Below are 20696 nucleotides of genomic sequence, written 5' to 3'. Positions count from 1 at the left end.
TCAGTGTCCACATCACTCTTGTTTAAATCAAATGTTGGACCAGGATTGGCTTAAAAACTAGTTGTGATGTCACAGATCCTGCTTGTAGGTCCACCCATTAAAATCAGATTTTCAATGAGAACAGAGAAACTTTCCACTTTCAGCAGATGAATGTGAAAACAGCCTTGTAGTGTCAAACTCTGCACATACATCATTCTGCACAGTGAAGAACAAACTTTCAACTGTAGGAACAAGAAGATAAACATGTTTTTGAGTGGAGGTGGACTTTAATTTAAATCAGCTTATTTTGAAAACAAATGCAAATGAGGGATTTACCCCATCCATTGCAAACCAGTCTAACTTGAGGGCATGGATTACTTTATGCCCACGGTCCAATTTTAGTTATCCTAAATTTACCATAAAAACAATCACAAGAAAACAACTCAGGATGTGGTGATACATGAAGATATGACCATAATTTAAAACGTTAATTTAAAAACATGACAACAGACAAACAGCCCGTTTTATACAAGCTTTATTTACAATGTCATTTCCAAGTTTTGCAGTGTAGGAAGCACATTTTCTATCAATAAATCCTCATCAGACAGATGCTATATGAAATCCACCTAACTACACACAAGTTTTATTCTCTCATTCTCAAATGGCCAGACACTTCCTCTATCACTGTCACATAAAGTATGTACATAGTGTGTTTGTATACAAGCAATATAAAACTTGGCAAATGGAAGGTTATTTGCTACTTCAATATGTAAAGAAAAGTTTTTTCCGATGAGTAAAAAATATAGCAAACACTGCACGCGTCGTGATAAGATCCTGACCTGTTAACAGCCGCATGTTGTTTGATTCATCTCTCTGATACACTTTTGACTGGCCCACAGTGCAGTTAGCAGTCAAGTAACACTACAGGGAACACTGGATGCTCATTTTAGCTTAAGCATGGAAGCAATACACCACATTATGACCAATTTTTATAAAGATTACTGCAATCATTATTCAGCATTTTGTTCGTCAACATGGAAATTAAGCAGATTTTAGGTTGCAGCTTGGACAGTACATCAAGGTCACATTTCCTTCTCTATTGAGAAGAAATTGGCATTAACAAGATCTGAACATGGACCACACAAGCTGGTTTTCGAGTTTCTGTGGTGATATTATATCCCTTGTGATAATCTTTCCCCCAGTATCTCATTATATTCCTCAAGGTAACATTAATGATAAACACAGATGCATACAGTGGCTGACTTGATGGGGGAATAAAAGGGGACAACACCAATCTGCTTTCTCTTAAATATTAAAAAAAACAAAATATGTTTCCCCATCATCCCTGATAAAAATTGTAACTTGTCAAGTGGATGTGCTCCATTATATACAGATGTCTTACCAAATCAATGACTTATTGGGTTGGACGGTAAAAAGAGTTCTGTGTAATATAACTTACAGCTTAACCTTTAGATATTAATGGCAAGTGGTTCACAAAACATTTATTTGGACGACAACAGAAACAAGTTGGGAACTGGACAAAATGTAACACTTCTTTCCTTTACAACGTCTTGACTACTAATTTATTTGATGCCCAAATGTGGAATCTGATTTGCCCTTTACTACACATCTGTGCTAACAATACTTGAATGCAATTACATATGCAATCCCAACAGCTAATCAACACTTTTTTCACGGCCCCGGTCTTTGTCGCTGTCGCTAAAACACTGGAAATGTGATCATTTGTTGAGTCACAGTAAATCCACTAACAATTCAGTGAATTAAAAGTGTAAAATGTGCTTTTTTTTGTTGATGATAAGACATTCATTTCCCTAAAGAAAAAAAAAAAAAAAAACTGGAGGTAAATGTAACCTTGAATTATTTTCTCCAGTTCACACTGATCTGATTTGACCTTTGTGTCATATAATTAGATGGAGACAGACACTACATTACAAGCCTTCTCCTCCTTTAGTTGCATAAGACCAGTATTTAACAGTATTTTGATGTCATATAAACTTCACATCAATTGTAACAGTTAAAGTGGTGATATAATAATACTAATATGAAAAAAAAAAAATGTAACAACACTGCTGTACAAGCGGCAAAAGAATAAATAAGCCATTAAGATAAAAATGCACGGCATGAATTAAACCAAGGTTATGCAATATAAGAATTATGAGTAAAACAGGTTAAAAAAAACAGAATAAAGCCCTCATTAAGCCTACTTAATCTAAACAATACACATTTTTTGTCAAAAAATGCACCATGTGGATGAGGTTGATACTCATCTCAGACATTTTTTTCACTTTTCAAATAACACAATAAAATAGGTCTTAAAGGACAGCTTGCAACACTTCCTTTAGTCCTAAAAAGACCAGGCAGTCTTTGTTTTTCTTTAAATATCATATTTTAAACAAAGGCACTAAATTGGAGGATTCAACCATCTCTCTCCTTTGAAGTAACATATGCATTTTATGCCTATAACATGCATATATCATCAGGTCCAGGTTTTTAGCCTTTCTCATCCTTTTTTTTTTGTCAATTTTAATAAGCTCTGGAAATAAAATTTAAATAAGATGTTCATTAAAAAACAACACAAAATATACATTATGACTTACAGCAACACCAAGTTAAGTTTCCCTATCACTGATACTATTGTGTCTTTGCCACTGACACTGTGTGTTTAAGCAGTCAACATCTACTAACAAATTAATGCCAAAAATGATTTTTACACAACCATACTGTTAAGTTGCCCTAACGAAACACTAACACAAATGCAGGATTACTATGAACTGCCTGGTGTGAAAGCTTTTGACATGTACTGATGAAGGGTTTGATCTGCTGTCATCAAGATATTTTGGGATTGTTGCAATCGTTTCCCTTCCCACTTCTTTTAACTGGTTAGCCCTTTCCATCCGACTAAGATAATGTACTATACATGAGCTTACATGAGCTAATGCACAGTTTCATATTCTGTTTTTTTTTTTCCATTCCTTCGGGCATGATTCTGTAAATTTAGCATTCATTTTGTTCAGGTATAATGTATTAAATGTGTGAAAAAAAAGCAACATCAGCAGAGCTCAACTGAATAAAGGTTATTTGCTACTTGGACAAATAACATGGACAACATAGTTGTCAACTACAATATGTTCAACCCCAGAAACACTATATACATTTGTATTAAATATGTATTTTATCAAGAAATAGACGCTATGTTGACATGTTCCATCTAAAGAAAACTTCAGGCTTAATGGGGGCTTTTATCCTGTATAAAACCATATCTGTAACAATGTTATTTATTTAAAAACACTTATTTTGCCATCCTATCCTCCTACTGCACACTGTCCAGAAGCCTACAGGGCAAGACAGTCATACCCCATAAGCTCTCATTTACTCAAAAACTTGTTGTACTCATTAACACTTGAGGTAAAAGCACGGCTAAGATATCATCTAGCAACATGTTGAGGAGAGGCTGGGCAGAACCATTGCTATTTTTTTTTTTAAAGATGACACATTGCCAAAACACAAGAGATACACACTTAGAAGTTTAAAGGAGAGCTGACTCCTTTTTCTTTTTAGTTATGCAAACTGATTTGCAGGCTACACCTCTCAAATATTTCTCTCTCACTGATATCAACTCTCCACCAACCATGTAAATAAAAACAGATATGTGGAAATATGTCATTGAGGTATCCTGAAACAGCCCGCCGACGTCAAGTTATACAAGTACTACAGAAAAGACTCAAATCAGACAAAAATCAACTGGTTAGACTGACAGACTATACTGCGATATTCTGGCCCTGTCCTGGGTGTTTGTAACTTAGGTTGAATTGTAACAAACTTGATGCAGTGTGGAAGCACAAGCAGGCATGTCTGTGATAAGTAAGGGAGAAGAAGAGATGGAGGAGAAGAGGGCAGGAGAATGAAGAGGATAAAAAAAAAAAGAAGGCAGGAAAAAAACAAGAGGAGAAAGGAGCTGGAAGTGTGGAAAGGTGGAAAGGAGTTTAATTGGGAGGAAGGAGGGTGAGGGTTTTCTTTTCCGACCCCCGCCCCTCCCTCAGGCTTGTCTGGAGGTTACAATGCATGACACTGCAGAGGGGCTGTTAGTGCTCATGCTGCTGCTGGTGTGCTGGTTATTCGCAGGCTCGAGTCAATGCAAAGTCATGCAAACAGTAGGCAGGCAGATAGTTCATGCATCGTGTGCCTCAGCCTTGCCCCGTCGGGGACCAGCATAGGCCAAAAGAGAGGCCAGGCCAGTTCACTGGTGTGCCAGTCATGCAGTGATATTGCTGTTAAGGGAGGAGAAAGAGAGAGAACGGTGAGACTGCCGTTACACAAAACAGATAAAGGGTTAATTCAGGGCTTCTAAAAGGTCCATCATGTCCAGAGATTATTCATGATGTGCCTTTACAACAATGACAAAAAAAAATGTGTAAAAGAAAAGACTGGAAAAGTTGCAACAAGCTCCCCAATTGAAGATTCCTATTTAAAGTGACGTGGGAAGTACTGTGTAGTGCTTATAGACACACCTTTTAACCAGACAGTAATCAGCTGATTCTAAAATGACACAGAAAGTTAGTCCACTTCAATGTCCTACTTTAGTGTGAGGGGGACAATCCTGCAGTGTTTCAAGGACAATATTGACCAAATACTGTGGTACATACTTTTAAATCTAACACTATGGCACCTGGTAAATGCTGGTAAAGCTAAAACCCCTTTGCCACAAAATCTACCTAGCTGTGGATTGCACCTTCTGAAACAACTTCCAAAACCTCAAGCAGATACTTTGCTTTGTTTCTTGGGACACAATAACCAATCACAATTATTGCTACACAGTTACCAGCTGACAGTCAACTGCCTCCCCCCGCCCCCCCAAAAAAACACATATCCTATTAAAGATCATCAAGCAGATGGAACATTTACATATGGTGACTATACATCTTCCTATACTTCAATGTATTTGTTGCTCAATACCGATCCCATTTCACAAAACGGAACACAAAAACACAGCAGAAGATCAACTTTCTGAAATGATCTTTCATTTGAATAGAACAAGTTAGACACATGTAACTCAAAATTGCTGTTAACCTCCTTAAAGCTACATCATAAAGAGTTAAATGAGACAACGCAGGACAGGAAGTCTGTCAACTCCAGTCAAAAAAAAACAACAAGCTGAACCTCAAACGTTATCACAGGTAGAGATGTGCATAAATACTGCATGAACAGGTAGAGCGGTTTCTCTCAACAAAAAAAGACTTGTCAAGAAGATGCAATTCTTCTCTGTCTTGGGGTCCAGATAACCTGCCTGGCAAAAGTGTGCCACAGAGTACAGCTTTCAGGAAGGTCAGTGGTTGAGAGGGAAGAAGAGAGGGTGTTTGGAGTGATTAGTCAGACCCTATAAATAATGCTGGGGTGTGAAAAAAGAGGGAGAAGCCTGCCATCACAGGAGTCAGGGTAAAATATGCTTAGTCAGGAATAAAAGTGGTGCAAGATTTGGGCAGCCTTGCCTGGCATCTCTACCTCATGGATCTGATCAAGAAGGAAAAAAAAGAAAATCAATAGGCAGAATGCAGGAAAACAAAGAACTTCTATAATAAATGAATGGGAATAGTGTGCCTAAAAAAGGCACATGTACTGTATAAAAGGTTCAGGAATTTTTTTTTAAGGTAGTTTGGCGGAGTGTTTCTCTGCCTTGCTGCCATCTACCTTGCGGTAGCTGGCTGGACGTGGCCTGGGTAGGAGCGGCGTGTGCTGGTGGCTTGTCTCTGCCGGGCCAGGAAGGACTGACCAGAGCCGGTATTAGCAAGTCTGTCTTCAGCCGCCTTCTTCTGCATAGACATACCCTGGGAAAAGATAAGGAGAAAGAGAAATCTTAATGGTCTTATTAATGGTATTAATGGTTAATGTCAATAAAACGAAACTGTAAGTAGATGGAGACCCGACAGCACAATACCGTATGAGCACAAAAGTGTCCTATATCCAATTTTTCTTCAACACAGACTAAGAGAAACACCGGAGAGTTACTAAAGAATCAGTTACCATCAGTCCACTAATCTTGATGAATGAAAAGGAAAACGAGCTCAAACATTAGTGCTGATTTAAAAACTTATGAACAATAACACCAACTACTGATCAAATTTGTTACAGAGCAAACATAGTCTGTTCTGCTTATAGAAAGGTATATACTGCCCTCTAGTGGTTAAAAGGCCTTATGTATTAAAATTCAATGGATAACAAGACTTGAGTCAAAACCTAGTATATGTCTGATCCGCGTATCATCAATGTGTGAAATTGTGGCCAATTTGTTACAGAGATAGTCAGTGGTAGTGTCTATAATGTGAATTCCTGGATATTAAATATTCATCTGAAGTTAAAAAAGAAAAAGTTATAAATGCATTTACAAGAACAATAGTTTCCTCTTCTATCTTGGGATGTTTGCTTTGAGAGAGAACTTATTCTAATTCTAATTTTTCTAATTACTTATCTGTTAACTCCCCCTGCTCTTTCATCTGTTTCACTCTGCAGATGTCTCTCGTTTTTCACTCTGCATTGAGTGTTTTGTCAGAGTGATTATTTGGGTTGCTTTAACTGTGCACTCTCCCTCATGCCTCTATGCACCTATTTTCTGCCTCTTTCCCGGTCGATGATCATGGAGGCTGCAGTGGAAATGATAAATGAAAGTTTTGACAGTATTTTGGGTGCAAATTCAGGGGAGTCCATCTATGCCTGGTTACCGCGGTTACAGTCAAATAAAGTGCACCTTCAGAGCAGCTACCCCACACTTAACTGATATGACACGAATCTCATGTTTTACCTGCCAGACTCATATTTTAATGCTGTTGTTCATCGTTTGTGATGTTTTTGCGTCCTGGTATTAGTCCAGTTATGAAATCCAAACGCACTACAGAGCGTCTCTCCTGCTGGCTGCTGACAGCACTGCCAGCTGGTAAGCCGATCACACTGGACAGTAGAGGTCGAGACGGTAGAGACGCTGGTACGTGTCTGTTTAAACAGGAGTTTAGCTGACTTCACTGTATTTAACACCGGAGCTGAGAGTGTCAGAGTTCAGAGCAGGAAACAGTCACTCTGCGTCGTGCTGCTGTCCTCCGCTTCCATCATCTCACACTGATTCATTTTGAAAGAGCAAAGGCCAATGGGGAACTCCAACACTCTGCCGGCCGACCAATGGTGCAACTTCATCACGCACTCACAGACAACTGTGGTTGTAGGGTTGGTCCACGGCCAGTTTGGCCAAAAAGATGTATAATGCCATGTGTAATATAAAAATGTATACATGTATGGTCTATTAAGGGAAGAACTGACATGAAAATCATTTTAGGAAAATGATTTAAAAATAATAAGTATGTTTTCCAGTACTTGAAGTTATTATGTATTATTACTCTCCTTGGCCTCAAATCTGAGTTGTGTATAACATGTACCACAATTTAAAAAGGGACACTAGTCACAACTGGTGTCAGTCTCAGGCTGTAAAGGTCCTTCTTACCATATTGTACCAGGCTGACACAATCAGTTTCTCCTCGTAATCTCTCTGGCTCTTTGTCTTGTCCATCTCTTTCTGTTTGGAGGAAACAAAACCACAAAAAATAAGCATGCAAGAATTTTCTAAAGTTCACTACACTGATGTCCAAATATTGCCTTTGTGTGTTAACACATTTAAATACTAATCTAACATTTAACTGATGGAGTGATTACCTCCAATGAGTGCAACATCCTCTCTTTCTCCTGCAGCTGGTTCTTCAGAGCTTGAACCTCTGGACCTGAACCCTGGTTCTGTTTGGGGTCCAGGGTCCGGATCACCTGTTAAAGACACATCCAAATCACATGATGTATGTTTTCCTGTTAACCTACAACTAAAGCAAGCATCAGTGGTTATGGTACACCATGCAAAAGAAAGTTTATCTGTTGATCCTTTAGTAATAGAAGTACACTCACGCTCTTGGCTTTTTCCAGGTATTTCTTATATCTATCCTCCATCTGTTTCATGTCTTCATCTTTCTTTTTCAAGGCCTCTTCCAGCTCATCCACTCGTTGGACTATTAGGGAACAAAAGAAAGTTTTTGTTTTGTCATCTTTTGCTATGCTTTTTATACGTTTCTTTATGAAACAATTTTCAGTGTCACTTTTGTACAGTGACATCACAACTTAAATCATTTTAACTTTAAAGATGACAACAACAATAGATGGCAAGAGAGGACCGAGGTCAAAAGATTACAACTGCACATGCAAAAGTCAACAGGGCTCCAAACTCACAGCTGGCGGTGTATTTGGGCTCCATTTCATCGATGAAGGCATTTTTCTTCAGCAAGTCATTGTTCAACTCTCGAAGTTTCTCCCTGATGAAAAGCATAAAGCGCCAATGTCAAAAATGATTTTTGTCCAGTATTTCAAGTGAAGCACTACAGGATTAAATGACAAGGACACTTGAAATTCTCTTCAAAATAAGCATTATGTTATCCTGACTCTGCAAAATATAGCTCTGGGTCTGTAAGAAGATAACTTACATGTGTTCCTCGTACTTCTTCTTCAGAATCGAAGACTGAAAAAAGACAAAAAGAAAGATATGGTTTTACACATATCCTACATCTTCAAAAAACCGGTAACACTCAAACAGCCACTCTGTTGGATAAATGCAGGAATTGTAGCACACACACAGTTGTTGTGGCTCATTTTGATATACGTATTCCTTTTGTGTTGTCATTTTGTGTCTACCTCCTGAAATATTTCAGTTCCACTTAATGATAAATTCCCACTTATCTAAGGACTGGGCAACTGGGATAATATACACAACCCAACATATAAATATTTTAGTTTTGATTAAAGGGCTTGTGATATGACAAAATCGTGAACATTTCCCTTAGCATCCAACAGAGTGAATAATATGTAGAGATGATTATCATAATCTTATTATAATACATCAAAGATCTGGGATGAAAGAGGTAATAAATAGAGAAGTAATATAGACACCAAACCACAGCTGTGTCGGTAATGACATGATTTTCCAATTCAGATAGTCACAAATAAAATATACAATTACAGCAGTGTTTTAAATTATTTCAGTTGTTTTTGATCCTGTATCTGTTGGCAGTACCGCTCTCAAATATGGTATAAAAGAGTGCTTTGCAGCAAAAACATGTGAAAGAGGAAATCTGCAGAGTATTAGAAAGATGATAACATGCTCAGATTGATTCTGAAGCAGAAGAACACAGCATGGAAAACACGAGGAGGAAACAGGGACCTTGGGTTTCTACAAGGAGGAAAAATCTAAATGTAGAGGAAGCCTCAAGACTGATAAAAGATGCCTTCTATTTCTAACAGGAAAAATACCTAGCTAGAAAAAAGTGACTCTCGCTGGTGTGTAGCAACTCAATGTAACAAATGCATTAAAAAAAAGGCAGTGAAATGCTCAACACAAGGTTCAATGATTATTGATGTAATTCTGGCCATCAAAGGTGTCATATTATTTTTAAAGAAACAATAATGTCTCTTATTTTATTAGTTTAAAATGAATGATATATAAAACAATACTAGCATTATATAATGCACACTTTTTATGATGTGCAAATATATTACTGTTATTCTGAGTTGTTACACATTTGTCTCAGCAAGTGAAACAAAATTTTCACCAGGTCTCGAAAGTACAAAGTCTAAAACGAGGGAACTTATGTGTAATCACAAAGATATACTTACTATAGTCTGACAGAGGGAGCATTATTTGAAAAGAAAAAGTATTTTACTGAATGGCAAGAATCACAGACTTGCCAAATGTGGATGGTTTTACCATCCATGCAGTAATTTGTTGAGGTGTCTTTCCCCATCTTAAAACCTTAAGTTTGGCACACCAGCTACTTACCAAAACATCCATTTCTTCCTCCATAATGGTAATAATGCATTAAGGAAATCCATTTTTTGCATTCTATGCTTATTGTGTACTTATTTTATAAACTATACTGCATCTATAAAATATTAAAAATAAGCGTTCTGTTCATTTTGAGTGAAAAGTCAGCAAGACTGATAATGTTGGTGATGGGATGTGAAATCTATGCAGGCTGGCAGGAATGGAACCATTTAGTGTTTTAAATTAGGGTTAATTATAGTATAGCAAAGAAACAAAGCAGCTCAAAACAGATGGCGATAAACATGCATGCAAACTCTCTCTCACATAAACCTTCTTAGGAAGAGGATGTTTGAAGCATCTCCCAAGTAGTTGACCCCTACTAGGAACTAGTTTGAAGGAGACAAGTAACAGAGAAGAAAGTGATGTAATCTTCCTCTTTTGTGTTTTTGCATCACAGATGAGACATGAGTTAAAAACGTTAGTGTGAACTAAAATACATTAAGGTTGCTGATTTTATGATGGTCTGAGGATCTCACATTTAATTCATTCACTGATGTCATCAAGGCTCTCGATCTAATCAAGACTTGTAGCTATCCCAAGAAAACTAATATGTTTCTAATGCTGTGACATAGAAATAATGTAAAAGCACACATGCAAACAGAAAGACAAGATTATGGATACAACAGGTGTTAGAGATGGTTAATGTTAGGAGGAGTTAGTTATGACGAGAAAATCAGAAGTGATTTTAACTGTTTTCTTCACACTCACTTTCATTTTTTTTTACAAAGGTAACTTTTTTAAAAGTTATTTTTAAATAAAACATCAGAACCTTGAAAAAAAAGTGATAGTGTTCTTTAAGATGTTGTCATTGCAGGAGGAGCGCTGCATTCTTCTAGTGGACAGTCTTTATCAAGTACGTCTTTGATGGGAATTTGAGTTAAAACGCACACAGTACAGAACAAACATCTCGTTACTTACGTCATCTGCTTTGGAACCCTGCTCTTGAAGAGACTTCTGTAGCTCCTCTACCTGACTCTGTTCCTCCATCAAGCGCTGATTGATTAACCTAGATAAAGAAAGCACAGAGACCAGTTAGACAAGATAGTTTAAATACAGCAACGAGCAAACATGCATGCTATAAAGGTGAAAGATAAAATATCAGAGAGGCTGGCTTGTGGTTAAAAGGTCATTGATTGAAATTCCAGTGTAGACAAAGAAAGTCTTTGTGGAGAAATAATTGATCCATGTTTCAACACAGGGAAACAAAATCTACCCACAGTCACAATGTGGCTCTCACCACTCATTGTGCAGCCCAAAAGATTAGTAAAATATAAATGTTTCTCTTCTGTACTCTCATTCAATTTGAATAAGACATTGAGCACAATTTAGAAAAATAAATGTTTTTCCAAAGCAATAAACAATTCAGCCTCAAGTTTGTTTTGTTTGCTGTTATCCCTGCTAAGCTGCATGTTTCTGTGCTCTATGCTGACCTGTTCTCTGTCTCCAGTTCATTTTTTCTTCTGTTGGCGTCCTCCAGTAGACTCTGCAGCAATGCAATCTTCTCATTGTCTGATCCCTCCTGGGCCAGCTTCAACATCTTGTTCTCATGCTGAAGACGAATCAAATGTTCTCTGTAAAAACACATTGGAAAAGACAGAAGAAGTGTTATTCATTTTCAAAATTACACTAATAATTGAACACACATAGTTGAAATATTCAGTATTGGTAGTTCGACACCTGTACTCCACAACCCTAAAGAGTATTTATCTTTATATATCATTCTAAAATGAATTCTGATATCATATTATCATGGCTAAACATAAAAAGAGACCAGTGTGAATACATTGTTGTATGTGTTGCTCTCTGTGTATTTATTATAACTGTCCCTGGTTACTTTTTGTCACAAACTGCAGGACAGACTTGCACCATTGAAAGGGGAAACCTCAACCACAACAGGAAGAGGACCCACTTTCAATTACTCTACTATGTGACTACTCATCAGGACAATACAGTAAGCACAAACACACATTGTGATATGATCATATTTGAGTGAGCATCAGTCAATATATGAAGGTGATGGTAATTTTGTTAGCATTGAGCAAACTCAATAAATGCTACATACACCTTATGCAAACATATAAAACACATCTACTTGCTTCATCTAAAATGTTTGCAGCAACAAAACGACAGTTATCCTGCTGTAACACCACAAGTGTTGGATCGTCAGACTGACTGACGTTGACACCTCTAGAGCTAAAAATAAGTTTGAGACAGCCACTGAGTAGCTGCTGATGTTGCAAGCTATATTGTTTCACTTTCCAAGACTGACTGACTACTTCCTGATGATAATAAAACTGTCTTTACACAACTTAATTCTAGGTCTATTATCCAGTTAGCATTATTGTATTAGCACAAAAACATTATCTGTTCATAGGTTGGTCTTTGAAGCAGAGATGTGCAAGGCAGTAAAGTTCACTCAAGTCTTATAATTCACATATTAGCAGGTTAAATGTACTAAGTGTAAAAAGGGTTGAGAACTCATAGCTTTTCACTTCTTTCTATACCACTTTCATCTGTCATTTTATAGTGTTCAGGTCCCTGGTCTGATGGACAGTCACATAAACATCTTTGTACTCAGGTAAATACTAAAATGACAGGTGGAAAGACAGGTTTGTTACAGGGTGGGACAGAGGAGCTGGAAGTACCTCATACTCAAGCAGCCGAGAAGTTAAACTGTTCAACTCAATCTTTGATAGGAGGTTTGTCTTGGGGAACTGTCTGTTTCAGATGTTTACTATTCATTCTTATGAATAGATCGACTATTTCTATACTTTCCCCTTCAATCCATCTACTCAACAGATACGATTAGATCTGTTTTTAGTCTGTCTCTTGAATACTGTTTTTTTTAGAGTGTGGCTGCTGACTCCTTTCCAATTGGAGAAGTGGATAAGTGTTTCCAGATACACTCACAGCTGCTTATAAAAGCAACAGGTTGAATCCAGCAAAAAGGCACAGCCTACTTCAGCTTTTCCACTCTCACTATTGGACACTGACAGACAACAATGAGCATGAATCTGCAAGGCACCTAGAATTTTTTTCAATTTTATATTTCTCATGTGTTCCTTCTCTATAGATATCTCACATAAAACAAAGCTGTTTCAACACCTTTCTTCCAACTTTGAAAGCTTGCAGGATATGGCATCACTCAGGGTACAAAACGTTTAATTACTCTATCTTTAGAGGATAATTAATGGCCTAGACAAGTTGACAAGCTTTCAGAACACTAGGAATTACATGTAAAAAAACATGTAATTAAATGTAAATCCACATTTTTCTTGGTTCACAAAGGTTGAAAAAAAAAAAAACCGAGGCAGGATAAGCCAGCAGAAAATGCAGCTCTCTTGGAAGGCAGCAGTTAGGCTGATGCAACTCACACACAACTATTACATAACTCACTACAGAGACAGATCTTTTTAGGGCGAATTCCTCTATCATATAACAGCAGAGATAGCAAGAGTAATATGCTGGAAACCATCTGGCTACAAAGTGGACAACAGAACTACATACTGCACACGCACACACGAAACCAGTAACATCTACAGAGGATTCAACTGCTGCCACCTGTCATTGTGAAGCACCTCTCAATTTGTATCCTTTATCTTAACTAATTTGCTTTTAACATGCAATTAGAAACCCTGGGTGCCATAAACTGTGTCCAGATTCTTTTTTTTTACATTTATTAACCTAACTAAAGAATATAAATACATTGTATGATCTGATAATGTCAGATCATCTAATATTTGTGCTCCATTAACAACTTTATATGACTTCATCAGCCATGCGAAACAAAACGTGGGGTTCAGAGGACGTACCGAATCTCTGGGGTGGTGATTTCAGCAGCCAGTGAATCAGAGCCGTCGTTGCTGGTCAATGGGAACAGACCTGGGCAAAGTGATATTATTGTTATAGCAAGGTAAGTACAACTATTTAGGCTTGACCATGTGAAATATACTTAGCTTAAAGAGGTCCAACTGCTCATGTTTAGCCTCTCTGGCAGATATTGTACCTGATGTTAGCTGTCCCTCTTGAGCTTGGACACAATGTAGCTCCTCAATAGTCTCCTTCAAAGAGTCTCTCTCTGTCCGCATACGCTACAGAGGGAGACAGAGAGAAAAATATGTGAGTGAGTGATACAGAGAGAATGAATATCCCCAGTGTGCTAAATACCAACAGAATGTGGTATCTGTTTATCAGTAAGGGAGAACTACCACTCTAGTAACTTTTTTAAACTACATTTAACAGTTATTTACAACAGTTGATCTTAATTTTCTCTTACTTTTTTCTTACTTGTTGAACAAAATTCTCCTCTGATTTTAATATATGTAATACCATCTATATAACAGATCTGAGGACATGGATGGCGGGTTATTTCTATGCAAAATGTATATTCATCATTCTTCTATAATTTATCAGTCCTTATATTAATCAAATGAATTACAGTACATACGTCTTTTTCTTTTTGTAGAGAGTCCACTTTTTCTTTGACACGTTTGTACTCAAACTCCATCTTGTCTGCCTTTTTAGACTCTTCTGACAGTCTGTTCTGCAGTTCAACCACCTGTGCACAGAGAAGACAGTTCAGGTGAAAACATTATTTCTCAAAATACATAAACTGTGTGTGTGAGTGTTGTAATATGGTATCAAAGTAAATTGGGTTATTGTCATGTCCAATGTAAATAATGACTGTACATGTGAGTGTCAACATGGATGTTGGTTGGGTACCTGTCTCTTGTATGTCTCCAGCTGGCCCTTGGTAGCGTTAGCCTTTCGTAGCTCTTCTTCCAAACTGACGTTGGTCTGCATTAACACTGTGTTCTTTTCCTCCAAAAGCTTACTCTGAAAAATAGCGACAGAAATGTACACGTCATGTGTGCTGTCTAACTTGTGTGTTACATGCATATATGTCACATATGTCATATGGCATTCACAATCCAAAGCTCAGGGTTGTGAATGACCTGCTGATGGCAACCTATGTAGGGTCCCCTTCACTCCTGATTCTCCTTGACCTGAGTGCTGCATTTGACACTGTGGTTCACGCTATCCTTTTAGAGTGCCTCCACACCACCATTGGGCTGTCAGACTCTGAACTTAAATGATTTCAGTCCTAGCTTTCCGGTAGGACTGAGTATGTCTCACTGGGAGGATGCAAGTCTAGGTCGCTCCGTCACCCACGGCGTTCCGCAAGGGTCGGTTCTTGGCCCCATCCTGTTTACCCTCTACATTTCCCTCCTTGGACTATGTCATCAGCAGACATGGGATGTGCATTGCTATGCTGATGATATCCAGCTGTACATCAAAACTGCCCCAAGCCCTTCTGCAGCCATGTCACACCTCCTCATCCCCGTTCCTCATCTCACCTTTGACAGCCAGGACATCCTCACTCATTAATCTGGGTGTAAGGTGAACCCTCAGCTAACTTTTGGTGACAATATAAGACATCTATGCAGATCCTCTTTCTGCTGCCTCAATAACATCTCTAAAGTCCGCCCCTCTCTAACCCTGCCAGATGCAGAGAAACTTGTCCATGCCTTTATGTCCTCAAGACTGGACTACTGCAATGCACTCTTCACAGGGATCCCTGGCAGGAGCATCCAGAAGCTCCAGTACATTCAAAACAGCGCTGCCAGGATCCTGATGAGAGTGCGAAAACACGAACACCAATTCTGTTTTCATTGCACTGGCTCCCTGTCTTCCTCGGAACTGACTACAAAGTCCTGCTACTGACATAAAAATCCATCAACGGACATGTGCCTCCCAACCTACAGGAACTGATCACACCACAAACCTCCACTCACACCCTCAGATCTGCCAGCAGGTTGCTCCTGCGGGACCCCAGTACTAAGCTCCGCACCATGGGGGAATCGAGCCTTCTGCTCTGTTGCACCACAGTTGTGGAACAGCCTTCCTTCTTTTTAAAGAAAGGCCTAAAAACCTTTCTATTCAGGAAGGCTTTTTCATCTTAACTCTTATTACTATTTTATTTATGTTGTATGTTCTATGCGATCAGTACTGCAGCACTTTGAGTTTCACTATGAATGAAAAGTGCATTACAAATTAAATGTACTATTGTAATTATCATCATCATCATCATCATTATTATTATATACATTTCACCAGTTTTAGATTAACACAGGTGTGATAAGTTAAGAGACAAACATGAATTCTAATCATGGGGTGAACTACTCATTTGAAGGATGCAATCTTTATAACTTACTCCTAAACATTAGTGCTGTGCCTGGTAAAGAGATTTTCAGCAGAACAGTAATACCGTATTCCTAATCATTACCATGATTTCACAAGTTATACATCATCTCAAAGAAATTAAGTTTGCTGCTGATTGAAACTAAACATTTCTTACAAACATACGGACACTGACATGTTTTGTAAGATAAAAAATATCAGGTAGAATCACAATAAAAAGAATATATGAAGTTTTTGATCTTGATTGTTGTGTGTGTGTATATATGTGACTGTGTACCTGTCTCCTAAGAAGTCCCATATCCTCCAATTTCTTCTTGTAGTGTTCCACTGTGCCCTCCAGCTTTGACACTTTGTCTGATGAATGCCTGGGAGGGAAACAACAAACAGTTTCATTTTAGGGTGGTATAGGGAGAGGAGGCGGAAAGCTTTATCAAGGCTCTGTTTGTGTAGCAACACGTTTGTAGCACCAGAAATCTGAAATAACAAGATGATGGTTCAACAATACATTATTTGTCATTATTTATCTAAGCTCAAACATTAGACTTTGCATCATCTTACCTGAGGACATCCATCTCATCCTTGAGAGACTGGGCTTCATCAGCCAGTGAGGTAAGCTCTTCATTCTGTGACTTTACATCCAAGAGCTCTTTTTCAAGCTCCTCACAACGGATCCGGTAGTCGTCCTTTGCTGCCTCCAACCTAGAAAGAATTAGATACCAAAGAAAATTTTAAAAAAGAAGACCTTTCAAATGTGTTTGACGCCAGCATCAGTCAATTCAACTCTCACTTTTTACATGACAAAACTTTTTTTGCTTCCAGCAACTCCACACCTGAAAGTTTCTTCCTGTAATTGCTCCAGTTGTGTCTGCAGCTTGAGGTGTCTGCGTCCAGCGGGGCTGTTTATATCCTCTAAGGAATCAGTCTGGTTAAGTCTCTCTATTAGGACGTGGTTTTCTGCGAGCAAGCTGCTCTTCTCTTCTTGCAGGGCTGCCACCTGTGGAAGAAAATGTGAGAAAGAGGAGGGAAAAGAATGGGAATGCACAAAGAAAAGGACAGAAAGAAATGGTTCAGTAGTGAGAGTGAGTGATAGAGGAAAGGGCAAAAAAGGATGGCATGGAGAGGTATAAAGAGGGATAGATGGAAAGGATGTTCAGAAAGCAGAGAGAAGAGACAGAGAAGGGAAACAAATTAGCAGGGAATGAAAACAAAAACATCAGTTGTATCTCTCAAACTACTGAAATGTACATGTAACATTTTCTTTACAGCATTCAATCAATTACATTATTTACAATCATTAGTATCAATTTTGGTAATAAAGCAAGCACACACCAAAACCTCAACATGGCATACCAACAAACTCGTACATAGCAAGAAGGGCTACATATGGTTTGATGTTGTCTTGTCAGTGTGATAGACAGGGTATCAAACTCCACACAATGCAAAGCAGAAGCTGGTTGTTGTATTTTAATGTGCCGGATACTAAAAGGTCCTGTAAAATTGTTTTACATGTCAAAATACTGCAATTTAAGCAAACCTTAATGTTTATGTTAAAGGAAAATATAAAAATTCTTATAAGCAGGGTTCTTTTCAGAATTTCAAATAGCTGGCATGTAAAGCCATTGCCACATACAACCATTTCTCATCTCTAGCTGTTAATGAATTTGCCAGGATTTAGTCAATGATCCCTCTTCAAAACCTTAAAATGAATGCCATTAGGCTTTTCTGACTTTTTGGGAAAGATACCTTTCTGTAGTATCAGTGCAAGAGCCTGGACTGGCCCATGTGTCATACATTAAATATCAGCTGTAAGTGAAAGGGATTTTATAAAATGTCATCTAACTCACAGAACAGGAGTTATGATATCAGGTTAATTATGGTGGAGAATTTTGCTGCAAAAAGAAATGCAAATGCACTACTGTGGAAGTAGTTTGGGTTCGGCTTTCTTCTCTGTACAGACTTCTGTACAGTTCTTTTTTTTTTGCATTTTATAGGCTATGACAGTGTGGCAAGCCATGGCTTCTTTTTATTTTGTTAAATATGTCTATGTGTAAAATGTATTCCATGTAAATGTATGTAAAAATCATATGGAGGTGTTCTAGGATAAATCTCAGGATGTGATCAGGACAGCTCAAAAGGCAGGAAATATGCAGGGATTCAATTGTATTCATTCTCAAATCCAAAAAAGGTGTCCCTAAAGACATATTTCATTCCAACAGATATCAAGTTGCAATACGTGCAAGAGTAAACAATTGTGCTGCTGACTGGTTGCTGACTGGAGTCATAAAACAGACCTGAGATACATCTTTTGAAAAAGCTTGTAAAATAGTAGCACTACAGATGAATAATATACAGTACGTGTACATATTTTATATTCATCAGCTCTGCCATGTATTGACTCCTTTCCAGGGTCCGAAAGCAAATTAGTTCTCTTTTCTGTCTGTTGTTGCTGTGGGAAAGCATGAAACACACCAAGGTAAAAAAGGCAGGATCTTAATAGTCTGTCCCTCCAGGATTTCAGAGTTTTTTTGAGATTATTACGGCCAAAAATGCTTTTCTCAAAAACAGCAATACAATTTGCAATGTTTTAGGTGCTCTTTTTGTGGTAAAATTGCAGGAATTGGGAAAAATTGCAAGCAAAGGAAAATAATGAGATTTAAAAAAAAAAAAAAACACCACTAAAGAGTCATATGTAATCACTTCCTTCAATAAAAAAAAAACTGCATATCACAAAAACAAAACTATATTTCAGCGCTAATTTTTAAATTTATTTTCTGAACATGAGAACTGTACTTGAGTTCCATTTCTACGCCTTTATTAAACAAACTTCCACCTCAACATCAGTGCCAAATAAAATCAGTTAATAATAATAAAAATATAGTTTCATTTCCAAAGTGCCCATTTTTATATTTGAGGTAGATTATGTCCATCTTTGCTGTCTGAACAATCAACTTATATTCTTCTGACTAACTGAATGCAAACGTCATGTGGGAACATTTGAGAATTGTCATTTTTGTTGGCAGGTGAGATGTGTCCATCTTCAACCTGAATGCGTGCCTGAATCCTTGCTTAATGCGCGCTACGATGACGTAAGTTACCACGACATGAAATGCAACAAGTGGTCCAAATCACAAGTGGTCTGTTGATTTGGCCATTTCATGCAAAAAAGTTGTGGTAATTTAGCTGAGATTTCTTGAATTTGCATTAAATATTGCAATTACAAAATCGCAATTTCCTGGAGGGACTGATTAGTGCAGGGGTGACATCTGACACACCTACACAAAACTGCAGTTGTGGCAGGTGTGCCCCAAGAGGATCACGTGTATACGTGTGCACAAACACTTGTGCACAGAAGTGTACACACACATGCACACACGATTTGGAGAAGGGAAATCTGGTGCAAGCAGGCTGAGAAAATCCAGGACTATATGACACGCCACACACCATGGATGGAAAAAAGAGACAGAAAGAAAAGAAAGTTTGGATTTACCCTCTCTTCTAGCTCATTAAACTCTAACCTCAGTCTATCACGCTCCTCTTGGAAACGAAGGGCCTTTAAAAAAAGGCACACAGTATTGACATAGTCAGGAAATAAGAGGAGACTGATTGAACACAACTGAAGACTAGGTAACCCTTTAAATTACAGCTCCATTTTTCTGCAATAACTGTGTCATTAGTACAGTGAAAAAGGAAAGGAAAAGGAAATCATTTATCACCAGTAGAAATAAAGGCCCATCAGTCACAACACAATCAGCTGTTTTGAAATCAATGTAATTACAATGTAATTATGTAAAAAAGGGAGCTGCTTTTAAAGTGTACCCAAAAAACAGCTGTAAAAGTATGAAGTGTGACATAATCAGTTAGATAGTAAAAGAGTTAAAAAAAAAAAAAAAAAAAAACATAGCAGAAAAAGTTAATACAACTTTCAGTTCAGGGTGGATGTGGGAATGCTACATACTTAATACTGTGTTGTTTTTCTATATACACACACTACCAGTCAAAACTCAACCTAATAAACAATCAACTATGTTATCGCAAACAATACAATTACTGTACATAAGTCAAGCACTCATTTATCTACAGTACATTTCACCAACCTAATCTTTTAGTTAAAGAACCACTGAATTCCTTTTTGATTTTTACAATGAATTTCTGTTTCAAAATTGCATTTTCTAAAGACAATTATCATTACTTAAGACTAATGAGTAATGTCTGACACTCAGCAGTTCAAATTATACAAACTGACTAAAGGGTCAGGCCATATATGTAATGGCATTTTCTGAAAATACTGATATTTTTAACACTTTAGAAATGCTATGATGAAACTATCAGGTTTTAATTTCCAGGACCACAAATACACAAAGTGGTCTAGTCTTGTCTTTCAGGTTTGGTTATTCAAGTAACCGCATACTGTGATGTAGAAAACCAGCTTTCTAAGATCTTAAGCATGAGGGATTACAAGCCTGCATAAAACCAACCTGCATGTCAAGCTCACGACACCTCTGGGCAATCTCTTCCTTGGTAGCCAAAGCATCATTCAGCTCCTCAACTGTCTTCTTCAGCTGAGAAAAGAAGGAAACAAAAAAATCAGAACCCTTCAGAC

General features: G+C 37.8%; 1 protein-coding gene across 4 annotated transcripts in view; it reads right to left on the bottom strand.

Annotated features, from left to right (window-relative positions):
* Positions 1–498: 498 nt before the first annotated feature.
* The window catches only part of hook3 (hook microtubule-tethering protein 3), a 30068-nt gene continuing 9870 nt past the window's right edge, over positions 499–20696 (bottom strand). The window contains exons 8-25 of one of the 4 annotated variants that reach the window (XM_067575264.1): positions 20572–20655; positions 19584–19646; positions 16927–17090; positions 16655–16795; positions 16374–16461; positions 14618–14731; positions 14343–14453; positions 13902–13986; positions 13708–13777; positions 11326–11466; positions 10814–10901; positions 8502–8536; positions 8251–8333; positions 7933–8033; positions 7693–7797; positions 7484–7555; positions 5686–5822; positions 499–5508 (exon numbers count right to left, since the gene is read on the bottom strand). In XM_067575264.1, coding sequence (XP_067431365.1) covers positions 5496–5508; positions 5686–5822; positions 7484–7555; positions 7693–7797; positions 7933–8033; positions 8251–8333; positions 8502–8536; positions 10814–10901; positions 11326–11466; positions 13708–13777; positions 13902–13986; positions 14343–14453; positions 14618–14731; positions 16374–16461; positions 16655–16795; positions 16927–17090; positions 19584–19646; positions 20572–20655 — 1695 coding nt within the window. In that variant the 3' untranslated portion in view covers positions 499–5495. Of the gene's footprint in view, positions 5823–7483; positions 7556–7692; positions 7798–7932; positions 8034–8250; positions 8334–8501; positions 8537–10813; positions 10902–11325; positions 11467–13707; positions 13778–13901; positions 13987–14342; positions 14454–14617; positions 14732–16373; positions 16462–16654; positions 16796–16926; positions 17091–19583; positions 19647–20571; positions 20656–20696 lie in introns of all 4 variants that reach the window. The other 3 variants (XM_067575263.1, XM_067575265.1, XM_067575266.1) reach the window with 3 other exon arrangements.

The sequence above is a fragment of the Thunnus thynnus genome, chromosome 19, assembly GCF_963924715.1.
Source record: "Thunnus thynnus chromosome 19, fThuThy2.1, whole genome shotgun sequence".
Classification (NCBI taxonomy): Eukaryota; Metazoa; Chordata; class Actinopteri; order Scombriformes; family Scombridae; genus Thunnus; species Thunnus thynnus.
This window is presented reverse-complemented; position numbering and strand designations above follow the sequence as displayed.